At 48.7% G+C, this 12,339-nt stretch overlaps 1 protein-coding gene across 1 annotated transcript in view; it reads left to right on the plus strand.

Annotated features, from left to right (window-relative positions):
* TRIM62 (tripartite motif containing 62) overlaps positions 1-12,339 on the plus strand; it is a 37,827-nt gene that overhangs the window by 21,137 nt on the left and 4,351 nt on the right. Inside the window, exons 4-5 of the mRNA XM_069574729.1 lie at positions 29-285; positions 1,411-1,526. Of these exons, the coding sequence (XP_069430830.1) occupies positions 29-285; positions 1,411-1,526 (373 nt within the window). The remainder of the gene's footprint in view (positions 1-28; positions 286-1,410; positions 1,527-12,339) is intronic.

Genomic DNA, 12,339 nt, shown 5'->3' on the forward strand with positions numbered 1-12,339 from the left:
GACTAACCCCTGATGACCGTGTTCACAGTCTTCCACCAAAAGCCTGCGGACCACCATCGGGGAGGCGTTCGAGCGGCTGCACCGGCTGCTGCGGGAGCGGCAGAAGGCCATGCTGGAGGAGCTGGAGGCAGACACGGCTCGCACGCTAACCGACATCGAGCAGAAAGTCCAGCGCTACAGCCAGCAGCTGCGCAAGGTGCAAGAGGGAGCGCAGATCCTGCAAGAGCGGCTGGCTGAGACTGACCGGCACACCTTCCTGGCCGGCATGGCCTCGCTCTCTGAGCGGTAAGTGCCTGCCTGCCCCAGAGTCTTCTCCACCTGGGTCACCCCCTCCCCGGCCCCTGTATGATGGAGGGAATGGAGGCAGATGGGGGTGGTTAGCAGAGAAATCGTTCATTAAAATCTCCATCAAACACACAGGACATCTGCTCTGTGCCATAGCCTGGGGTGAAGGCTTTGCGTATGCACGCCATTTTATACATCATATTTATAATCCTATAGGATATTACTTGTTTTGCATGATTTATATTATAAATATACATTTTATACTATTTATTATAATTATATTTTTTATAACCCTACTAACCCCTTGGAGGTCGTTACCACTGTCATCCCTATTTCACACATGTAGAAACTGAGGCACAGAGAAACTGGAGCAACTGGCAAAAGCCCTTCATCTAGTACATGGGGGAGCCAGGATTCCAGCCCAGGTCTCTTTGGTTCCATAGCTACCTTTAATAATAATACTTGGGACTTCCCTTGTGGTCCAGTGGTGAAAACTCCTTGCTCTCACTGCAGGGGGCATAGATTCGATCCCTGGCTGGGGAACTAATATCCTGCATGCTGCGTAGTGTGGCCCTCCCAAAATAACAAATAAATAAAACTTTAAAATAATAATAATAATAACACTTAATTATTGGTTTTCCCTGTGGCTCAGCTGGTAAAGAATCCGCCTGAAATGCAGGAGACCTGGGTTCAATCCCTGGGTTGGGAAGATCCCCTATAGAAGGAACAGGCTACCCGCTGGAGAATTCCATGGACTATATAGTCTACGGGGTCGCAAAGAGCTGGACATGACTGAATGACCTTGACTTTTGCTTTCAATGACCAGTACTGATAGCTGATGTCATGTATTGTGTTGACCATGAGGCACACACTGTGCTAAGCATTTTACATGCATTAAGCCACACAGTGTTCACAAGCCTAAGAGGCAGGTGTTACCATAGTACCCATTTTAAAGATGAAGAAACTGAGGGTGATAGCTCGAGAACTAGGAAGTGGGAGAAGCAAGCACTTGAGTCTGGGTATGGCAGACTTCCCATGCATGGCCTCTCCCTATGCCAGCGACCCTGAGGTGCTGGGATGGGAATCCAGCCCTCAACGTGGTCTGCTCTCTTGCTCTCTTTCCAGGCTCAAAGGGAAAATCCATGAGACCAACCTAACCTATGAAGACTTCCCAACCTCCAAGTACACAGGCCCCCTGCAATACACCATCTGGAAGTCCCTGTTCCAAGACATCCACCCAGGTAAACCCCTTCCTGCCACTCACCAGAGGGCCCAGGAAGAGGCAAGGATCATCACAGGTCGGAGCTAGATGGGCCATTGCCCAGTCCAACCCCCTGCTCTACACACAGCATGGAGGCAGGGAAGAGGGATGGGAAGGGTACCTTAATAAGCACCTACTATGTTCCGAGGCCTGTGCTGGCACCTGCGGTAGCCCAACCCAGGGAATCTTTATAATGAAACAACTCCAGGAGGTTGGTTCTACTAGTGTGCCCATTCTCTAGATGAAGAGACTGAGGCTCTGGGCTGTTCACTCATTCACTCTATGAGTACAGAAGAGATCAAGCACCTACCTCACACCAGGCACTATTCTAGGTACTGAAGATAAAGCAGTGAATGAAACAGGGAAAACTTCCTACCCTCGTGCATCTCAGTTATATCCTAGGGTGTGAGAGAGAAAGAAAACAAAATTATATAAGTAAAATACATAGTTTATTAGATAGTGATAAAAGATAAGGAAGGGGGCTAACAGGTGTTGAAGCAGGATAAAACGTTTAGTAGTGGATTCAGTCAGAAGACCTCCCAGAGAAGGAGGGAGTAAAGACCTGAAGGAAGATGGAGAAGAGTGAGCCATGTGGATATCCTAGGAAGAGTGCTCCTGGCAGTGGGAATAGCAAGTGCAAAGGCTCTGAGGCAGGAGCAGCTAGGCATGTTCAGGGAAGAGTGAGGAGACCAGTGGAGTCTGGAGTGGAATGAGTGAGAGTGGAGGTAGCAGTAGCCAGACCATGAGGGCCTGTGGGCCCAGGTAAAAACCTTCAATTTTGTGCTGAGTGAGATGGGAGCCATTGGAGGGTTTGGGACAGTAACATGAGTTACTAGTAGAGTTTTTAAGTGTTTAAAGTATTCCTCTGGCTGCTGAGTTGAGATTAGACTGCAAGGAGTAAAGGGTAGAGGTCAGGAGCCTACTGCAGTAATCCAGGTGAGAGGTGATGCTGGTCTGAAGCAGGGTGATAACAGTGTACACGGTGAGACGTGATTGGATTTAGGATCCATACTGAACAGAAAGCCAACAGGATTTTCTAATGCATTGGATCTCAGATGTGAGAAAGAGAAGGAAAAAAAAAAGGAAGACTATAATGATTTTGGTGGGGGTAACCAGGAAGACGGAGTTGTAAGCATGTGAGATTCGTGATGTCAAGTAGATGTCTCAGTGCAGATGTGGAGAAGGCAGTGGAAATGACCCGTATGCAGTTCAGGAGGAGGGTCTGGGCCAGTGGTGTCCACATGTGGACGGAACCAAATGAGCAAGGAGGAAATCACCTAGGAGGTGAGTTGAGGGTAGAGAGAAAAGAGAGAGGACCATGCTAACAATTGGAGCCCTGGGGCCCTCCTAGAAGTCAAGGACAGGAAGGGGACCCAGTCAAGGAAACTGAGAAGGAACAGCCAGAGAATAGGAGGGAGACCTGGTCCATCCTGGAAGCCAAGTGGAGAAAGTGTTTTGAGGAGGGGAGTGGCTGGTGGTGGCCAGGCTGCAACGCCAAGTGCAGAAGGATCAGCACTGACTGTTCTCTTGGTCTTGATGGCCTTGACAGGAGCCGCTCTGGTGGAGCGATGGAGGCAAATCCTGATTGGAGGCCATCCAAGAGAGAATGGGAGAGGAAGTGGAGACAGTGCTTTCAAAGAGTTTTATTTATGGGAAGGAGAGAGAGTGTGGCGGGAGCTGTTTGTTTAAGATAGAAGAAATGATAGCATGTTTGGGGGGAAGGGGGGCTTCCCTGGTGGCTCAGCTGGTAAATAATCCACCTGCAAAGCAGCAGACCCTGGTTCGATTCCTAGGTTGGGAAGATCCCCTGGAGAAGGGCATGGCAACCCACTCCAGTATTCTTGCCTGGAGAATCCCCATGGACAGAGGAGCCTGGCAGGCTACAGTCCATGGGGTCGAAAAGAGTTGGACATGACTGAGCAACTCAGCACAGCACATGGGGGAAGTGGGGCACAGAAAAGATGCAATAGGAAAAGGTAGAATTGAGGATGAGTGAGAGAGAGTTGCTGGAGCGCTGTCGGGTGTGGGGTCCACCCCAGCCTCTGCTGGGAGCCCAGAGGAGGTAGAATACACGGGCACCGAAGCAGAGGGGCAGGGGGTGGGAGCTCGGAATTCTGTTCTGATAACTAGCTTTGCCTTTCCTAGTAAGGTAGGAAGCAAGGTCATCCGCTGGGATGAAAATGGGAGGTTGGCTGAGAGGGGAGAAAGTCTGAAATGGGTTTCTAGTAGAGTCAGTAGACCCTGGGACTCTGAGATCAACACCTTCCCAACATCACACAACCCACCAGGGCATCAGAGTCTAACCTACTGCTAGCAGGGGACCTTCTGTGTTGAGTCAGGTGCAATGTCCAATAGAGAGGAGACGAGGATGTAGAGGGGACTAGTCCCTAAGAGATAGACACTATTATTATTTTTTAGATGAGGAAACTAAGGCACAGAATTGTTAGGAACTGATCATGGTAATAACCTGGTCAATGGTAAAACCAGGATTTGAACCTGATCTATCAGACCCAAAGGGTGTGCCCTTCCCTACTAAGCCTACCAGGCATTCTCTGGCCTCATACCACCAACCCAGGAAGGCTGCTGGGGAGGCTGAGGCTCAGAGAGGCTCACCAGTTTTCCCAGGTCACACAGCAATCAGAGCTCTTTGCACCTGTCTGGATTCATTCTTTCAATCTACAAACATTGAAAGTCCTTTGAGGCACGTTCAGGAGAGACAGATGGGACAACAGACCCTGAGAGTCCATGGGAAAAGGGCCATGGTGAGGGACTTGCACAGAGCCATGGGAGCCCAAGAGGCAACAGGAAGCTCTGGGTGGGTCAGGGCCGGAGCCAGGGGAACACTGAGCAGATGGTGTTTGCACTGAGCACTGAAAACTGAAGGCTTTCCCGCTCGGGGAGGAGGCGGCCTAGAGGTGTCCCCAGACAATCCCTGGCATTGAGAATGATATATGCAAAGAAGCATCCCAGGATGCTCACGATTGGCCTCCAGGTACAGATGGAGAAGGACTGAGGATGATCACTGAGGGTGCGAGTGCTGGGCAGGGATGGGGCTCCCCTCTAGGTGACTGAAGGCCGCCTCTGATGCATCATGACCAATTTCACAAAGATGAAGGAATACCTCCTAGTACCCTTTAGTCTGGATCTGTGCCCTCGTTGACAAAGGGGGCAGTAGTTGGGGGAAGGGCCCATTTTCCAGCCGACTGTGTAGGGCTCTGGACTATCCTCCTGGGGTGGGGGTGGGGGTGGTCTCTGTGTGCTCCCAGCCTTGGACGGACCTTCACAGTGGGACCCAGCAGGGTGAGGGCCACACATGGGTGAAGCGGCATAATTCAAAGAAGCAAGAAGCCCGGCCAAGGGTCCTGACCCAGGGAAGCCCCTCAGGCAGATGGTCTCAGGAGCTGATTTATCTCAGCTACCACCTGCCCCACCCCCATCACAGCTCAGCAAGGCAATCCAGACAGTTAAACCTTATATATCAAGGCACTGTGAGATTTGGGCCCTGCAAATGGCAACCCACTCCAGTGTTATTGCCTGGAGAATCCCAGGGACGGAGAAGCCTGGTGGGCTGCCATCTATGGGGTCGCACAGAGTCGGACATGACTGATGTGACTTAGCAGCAGCAGCCTCTCCTTCTCCCTCTACATCACACCCAGACACACTGAGCCATCTTCAGGGCTTACATGAGCCATATTCCCTCTCCTGCACACTTTTCTCACTTTTGCACAAGCAGTTCCCTAACCCTAAAACCCTTGACACAAACCTCAGTCTTTGAGAACTAACTCCTACTCTCTTTCACATCGTAGTTTATAAAAACCTCCTCTGAAATGCCTTCCTGGATTTCTCCAAGTAGCCCTGGGCTTTCCTGGTCTTGCTCTCTTGTTAATGTCTGCATGGCTGTCTTTCTCACTAAACTGTGAGCTCTGAGAGGTCAGGGGCTGAGTCTGATTCATCACTCTACACCCCCAGCAGCTAGCGCAGTAAATGTTTGTGGATGATTGAATAAAAAAATGAATGAGTCCTGGTCTCAGTTCTGTTACTGTAATAGCCTGGTATTAAGTAGGTGCTCAGTGATTATTTGTTAAATGAAGGAACTTGCTGCACATCCTTGGACAAGCCCCTTCCTCCCTCCAAGCCTCTGTTTCCTCCTCTATTATAGGGATACTGGTGTTCCCTTCTTGACTCCCCCACAAGAGAGCAAACGGATGTGGGAATTTGCTGATTGCCCCAGGGCAGGCTTTCTCAGCCTCAGAACTATTGACATTTGGGGCTGGATAATTCCTTGTCTTGGGAGCTGTCCTCTCCATGGTAGGATGTTTAACAGCATCCCTGGTCTCTACCCAGCTAGATGCTACACACACATACACACCCACATGTGACAACCAAATATATCTCATTCATTGTCCAATGTCCCCTATGAGGCAGATCCACCCCAGTTAAGAATGACTTCCCCTGAGAAAGCAGCCTGTAGAAGAGGGGCTGAGGGAGACCCAGTGTGCGCTCTGAACATCCTGCCAAAGATAGCAGCCCTGGGGCTTCAGAGAACAGTGGCCTGGTTAGCCGGGCCTCTTCCTTTGTCTGTAGGGCCTGTGAAGTCACTCTGGCTCTTCTGCCAAAACCAAGGCCCTTTATGTCTAGATGGGAGGGGCAGGCGCCCCCAGGGACTTAGCCCTGGATTCTAGCAGCTTCCTGCCTATCCGCCTTCCAGTTCAGGCTTCATACTGGGTCACCAGAGAATTTTATCTATCACCTGTTACTCCCCTGCTCTGGAACCTCGACTCTCCACCTCCCACCCACAACCCTGCCCCACCCCTCAGCTGACACTGGAAACCCTCTTGCAACTGCCTGTCCTGACTGCCCCATCTCCTGGGCACCAACTTCCTCCCCACCCAGGACAAGTGGCCATTGTCCAGAGGACACCAGACACTGCTTCCTTTGCTCCTGCCACCTCCCTCTCTGGGCTGCTCTCTCCTCCCCCTGCTTATCTGAATCCAATCATTTTGGGTTCCAACATATTCACTGTCAAGCTGTGTGACCCAGGGCAGATCTCCACCCTGTCTAAGCTTGTTTCCTCATCTGTGAAACAGATGGTGGAAGGTATGATTTATGGCCAGGGTAGGTAGGAGAATTAAATAAGATTATTTATTTGTGATGATAATCCTGGAACTTAGTAAATGCATGACACCTATTTCTTATGATTATCATGAATCATCAGATGTTTCCTCAGTCTTGCTGAACAGGCTTTCTGGGGCCTAAACGAAGGAACATGAGTGAAAAGACCTTAGCTTGAGTTCCGGTTCCACATCCACCCCAAGTGGCAAATTAAGCAAGCCACTTAATTCAGAGAAATCTCCTTGGAACCTCAGTTTCCTCTTCTGAAAAATGGGTACAGTAATTTGTGCTGCTGGGGCTGCTGTGTTGGTCTCATGAGCTAGAGGATGTGAAAGTGTTTTTTTTTAATGCCCCACTGGGTGCAGCTGAGGGCCTGAGTAGGCAGGAGGAATCAGACTTTTTAAAGGCCTGACCAGAGAAAACAACTGATGGTGTTTCTTGCTCTGTCAGGCCTCAAAGCTGTCCTTGAGAACAAGGAGGCACAAATGACTTGCTGCCCAGTCTTTGGAGCTGCTGGACTTTGGAGTTTCTCTGTTGCTTGGGTTGCTGCAGTATGTGATTGATGGTGGCCAGGAGACAGATCCTGGGCCCCCTGCAGTCCATGCTCCTTCCTGAATGCCTTTTGACCTTGAGGTCTCAGTTCAGTTCAGTCCCTCAGTCTTTGCAACCCCATGGACTGCAGCATGCCAGGCTTCCCTATCCATCACCAACTCCCAGAGCTTGCTCAAACTCTGTCCATCGAGTCAGTGATGCCAACCAACCATCTCGTCCTCTGTCATCCCCTTCTCCTCCTGCCTTCAATCTTTCCCAGCATCAGGGTCTTTTCCAATGAGTCAGTTCTTCGGATCAGGTAGCCAAAGTATTGGAGTTTCAGCTTCAGCATCAGTCCTTCCAATGAATATTCAGGACTGATTTCCTTTAGGATGGACTGGTTGGATCTCCTTGCAGTCCAAGGGACTCTCAAGAGTCTTCTCCAACACCACAGTTCAAAAGCATCAATTCTTTGGCACTCAGCTTTCTTTATAGTCCAACTCTCACATCCATACATGACTACTGGAAAAACCATAGCTTTGACTAGACGGATCTTTGTCAGCAAAGTAATGTCTCTGCTTTTTAATATGCTGTCTAGGCTAGTCATAGCTTTTCTTTCAAGGGGCAAGCATCTTTTAATTTCATGGCTGCAGTCACCATCTGCAGTGATCTTGGAGCCCAAGAAAATGAAGTCTGACACTGTTTCCCCATCTATTTGCCATGAAGTGATGGGAGCAGATGCCATGATCTTCATTTTCTGAATGTTGAGTTTTAAGCCAACTTTTTCACTCTCCTCTTTCACTTTCATCAGAAGGCTCTTTAGTTCTTCTTCGCTTTCTGCCATAAGGGTGGTGTCATCTGCATATCTGAGGTTATTGGTATTTCTCCTGGCAATCTTGATTCCAGCTTGTGCTTCATCCAGCCCAGCGTTTCTCATGATGTACTCTGCATAGAAGTTAAATAAGCAGGGTGACAACATACAGTCTTGACGAACTCCTTACCCAATTAGGAACCCATCTCTGGTTTCTTGTCCAGTTCTAACTGTTGCTTCTTGACCTGCATACAGATTTCTCAGGAGGCAGATAAAGTGGTCTGGTATTCCCGTCTCTTGAAGAATTTTCCATGGTTTGTTGAGATCCACACAGTCAAAGGCTTTGGTATAGTCAATAAAGCAGAAGTAGATGTTCTTCTGGCACTCTTGCTTTTTCGATGATCCAGCGGATGTTGGCAATTTGATCTCTGGTTCCTCTGCCTTTTCTAAATGAAGCTTGAACATCTGGAAGTTCTTGGTTCATGTACTGTTGAAGTCTGGCTTGGATAATTTTGAGCATTACTTTGCTAGTGTGTGAGATGAGTGCAATTGTGTGGTAGTTTGAACATTCTTTAGCATTGCCTTTCTTTGGGATTAGAATGAAACCTGACCTTTTCCAGTCCTGTGGCCACTGCTGAGTTTTCCAAATTTGCTGGCACATTGAGTGTAGCACTTTAATACCATCATCTTTTAGAATTTGAAACAGCTCAACTGGAATTCCATCACCTCCATTAACTTTGTTCATAGTGATACTTCCTAAGGCCCACTTGACTTTGCACTCCAGGATGTCTGGCTCTAGGGCAGTGATTACCGTGGTTGTCTAGGTCAAGGAAGATCTTTTTTGCACAGTTCTGTATATTCTTGCCACCTCTTCTTAATACCTTCTGCTTCTGCTAGGTCCATACAGTTTCTGCCCTTTAGTATGCCCATCTTTGCATGAAATATTCCCTTGGTATCTCTAATTTCCTTGAAGAGATCTCTAGTCTTTCCCATCCTATTATTTTCCTCTATTTCTTTGCATTGATCACTTAGGAAGGCTTTCTTATCTCTCCTTGCTGTTCTTTAGAACTCTGCATTGAGATGGGTATATCCTTCCTTTTCTCCTTTGCTTTTCATGTCTCTTCTTTTCTCAGCTATTTGTAAGGCCTTGTCAGACAACCACTTTGCCTTTTTGCATTTCTTTGTCTTGGAGATGGTCTTGATCACTGCCTCCTGTACAGTGTCACAAACCTCGTCCATAGTTCTTCAGGCACTCTATCTATCAGATCTAATCCCTTGAATCTATTTGTCACTTCCACTGTATAATCATAAGGAATCTGATTTAGGTCATACCTGAATGATGTAGTGGTTTTCCCTACTTTCTTCAATTTAAGTCTGAATTTTGCAGTAAGAAGTTCATGATCTGAGCCACAGTCAGTTCCCGGTCTTATTTTTGCTGCCTGTATAGAGCTCCTCCATCTTCGGCTGCAAATATAATCAGTCTGATTTTGGTATTGATCATCTCTGATATCCATGTGTAAAGCCTTCTCTTGTGTTGTTGGAAGAGTGTGTTTGCTGTGACTATTGCATTCTCTTGGCAAAACTCTGTTAGCCTTTGCCCTGGTTCATTTTGTACTCCATGGCCAAACTTGCCTATTACTCCAGGTATCTCTTGACTTCCTACTTTTGCATTCCAGTCCCCTATAATGAAAAGGACATTTTTGGGGGTGTTAGTTCTAGAAGGTCTTGTAGGTCCTCATAGAACCATTCAGTTTTAGCTTCTTCAGCATTAGTGGTTGGGGCATAGACTGGGATTACTGTGATATTGAATGGTTTGCCTTGGAAACGAACAGAGATCATTCTCTCATTTTTGAGATTGCACCCAAGTACTGCATTTCTGACTCTTTTTGTTGACTATGAGGGCTACTCCTTTCTTCTAAAGGATTCTTGCCCACAGTAGTAGGTATAATGGTCATCTGAATCAAATTTGCCCATTCCAGTCCATTTTAGTTCACTGATTTCTAGGAAGTCAATGTTCACTCTTGCTGTCTCCTGTCTGACCACTTCCAATCTACCTTGATTCATGGATCTAACATTCCAGGTTCCTATGCAATGTTGTTCTTTACAGCATCGGACTTTACTTCCATCACCAGTCACATCCACAATTTGGCATTGTTTTCACTTTGACTCCACCTCTTTATTCTCTCTGGAGTTATTCCTCCTCTCTTATCCAGTAGCCTATTGGGCACCAACTGACCTGGGGAGTTCATCTTTCAGTGTCCTATCTTTTTGCCTTTTCATACTGTTCATGGGGTTCTCAAGGCAAGAATACTGAAGTGGTTTGCCACTCCCTTCCCCAGTGGACCACGTTTTGTCAGAACTCTCCACCACAACCCATCCATCTTGGGTGGCCCTACACATCATGGCTCATAGTTTCATTGAGTTGGACAAGGCTGTGGTCCATGTGATCGGTTAGGTTACTTTTCAGAGATGCTTAAATGGATGGAGAACACACCTGGAGACCAGATGGGCTGCCTCGGCTCCTTCTTTCTGTTTGTGTAAAACATTGTCCCAGGATCTAGAAAAGAGCTCTGACCTTTAAAATGCTGAACCCCAGGGGACAGGATTTGTTCATCCTCAGGAGAGTCTGGCACCTCTTCTGAAAATAAAGGATGGGTGGAAGGTTTGCCAGTACCCATATGGGGACTGACTTCTCAGAGTTCAGTTTGGTTCAGTCCCTCAGTTGTGCCCGACTCTTTGCGACCCCATGGACCACAGCACACCAGGCCTCCCTGTCCATCACCAACTCCCAGAGTTCACCCAAACTCATGTCCATTGAGTCTGTGATGCCATCCAACCATCTCATCCTCTGTCATCCCCTTCTCCTCCTGCCCTCAATCTTTCCCAGCATCAGGGTCTTTTCAAATGAGTCACATCTTTGCATCAGGTGGCCAAAGTTTTGGAGTTTCAGCTTCAACATCAGTCCTTCCAATGAACACTCAGGACTGATCTCCTTTAGGATGGACTGGTTGGATCTCTTTGCAGTCCAAGGGACTCTCAAGAGCCTTCTCCAACACCACAGTTCAAAAGCACAGTTCTGTCCGGAAGTACAGAATGGAGGACCGAAGACAGGACCTCTTTTTATGAGGAGGCGGACCTCAGCCCAGGTTTTAGGGTGCAAGAGCCTCTTAAGAATCAGGTCACACCCTCTGCCTAATAAGGATGCCAGGCCCTGCCCCTAGCCTCGCCCTTTGGGCTGTTGGACGCTGCCCACTGTGGATCAGGTCCCGCCCCCAACCCACTTCTACTGCCGGAAATGACCAATGAACAGCAGACCCCTCCCCTAGGTCCACGCAATGAGTGGCGAGTCCTGTCCCTTGCAGGTCGCCCCCAGGAGTTAGCACCCAGTTCAGTACGGATTTCCTCTATCCTACAGCTCATCCCTGCAGGTCCAATCTCAGAACCACTGAAAACCCACTTGGCTGCCTCCTAGAGTGCCCTCCGTACTCACCAGTGGCACTGGAAGTGCCCACGTTGCCTTACTTCGACGTAAGAGTATGGAGCTGAGCCCTCCAGCGTGCTAATCTCTCGCCCCCTCTCCAGCCCCATCCTTCTCCGAGCCCGGGTTCTGCCTTTGGCTGGTCTCCTCAGATCATCCTGGCACCTCCGATATAAGGCCCAGTTTTCCCCGAGGCACTCAAGATAGCTGCCCACACCTTGGCATTGTGCCCATCTCCTGTCTCTCTTGCCCCTCTGCCACGAATACCTGAGTATGACCCACATTCCACAGCCAGGAGTGGCCCCATGTGTATCTGATTAGATTTTTCCTCTCTCCCGAGCTCCCCCATACACATACCTCCAGCACCCCCTCCACCTCCTACCTCTTGACCCCGCGGTGGGAACGCCCACATTCCACGTGGCGGGAGCCTTCTGGTCTGACAGGCTGCGCTGTGACCAGAGGACAGGGTGAAACGTTCCTCTGCTGACTCGGTGTCCTCCTTCTCATGGCTCCTCTCGTCTGTGTCTCTGGATAGAGAATTATGTTTCCTTTGACCTCTCTATTCACAGGGCTAATTGTTTCCATATAGCCCTCTGGCTTCTAAGAATAGGAAAGGAGGGTGTAAAACTCAAGACTAAATTTATTCCTGACAGAGCTCAGGAAAGGAGCTTGCTCTAAGTCAATGGTCAGCTTTGTTAGTCGACTGAGAACAGGAGCACCGTTCAGGGACTGGCTGCCACTCCCTGTTAGAGATGATGGCCATCACTGAGGCATTTTATTTCTCTACATACACACAGCCAGGAGAGGTGGCTGAATTTGGAAGTGATGCTCAAGCCGAGCATCATCATGGCCCTTCTCCGC

The sequence above is a fragment of the Ovis canadensis genome, chromosome 2, assembly GCF_042477335.2.
Source record: "Ovis canadensis isolate MfBH-ARS-UI-01 breed Bighorn chromosome 2, ARS-UI_OviCan_v2, whole genome shotgun sequence".
NCBI lineage: Eukaryota > Metazoa > Chordata > Mammalia > Artiodactyla > Bovidae > Ovis > Ovis canadensis.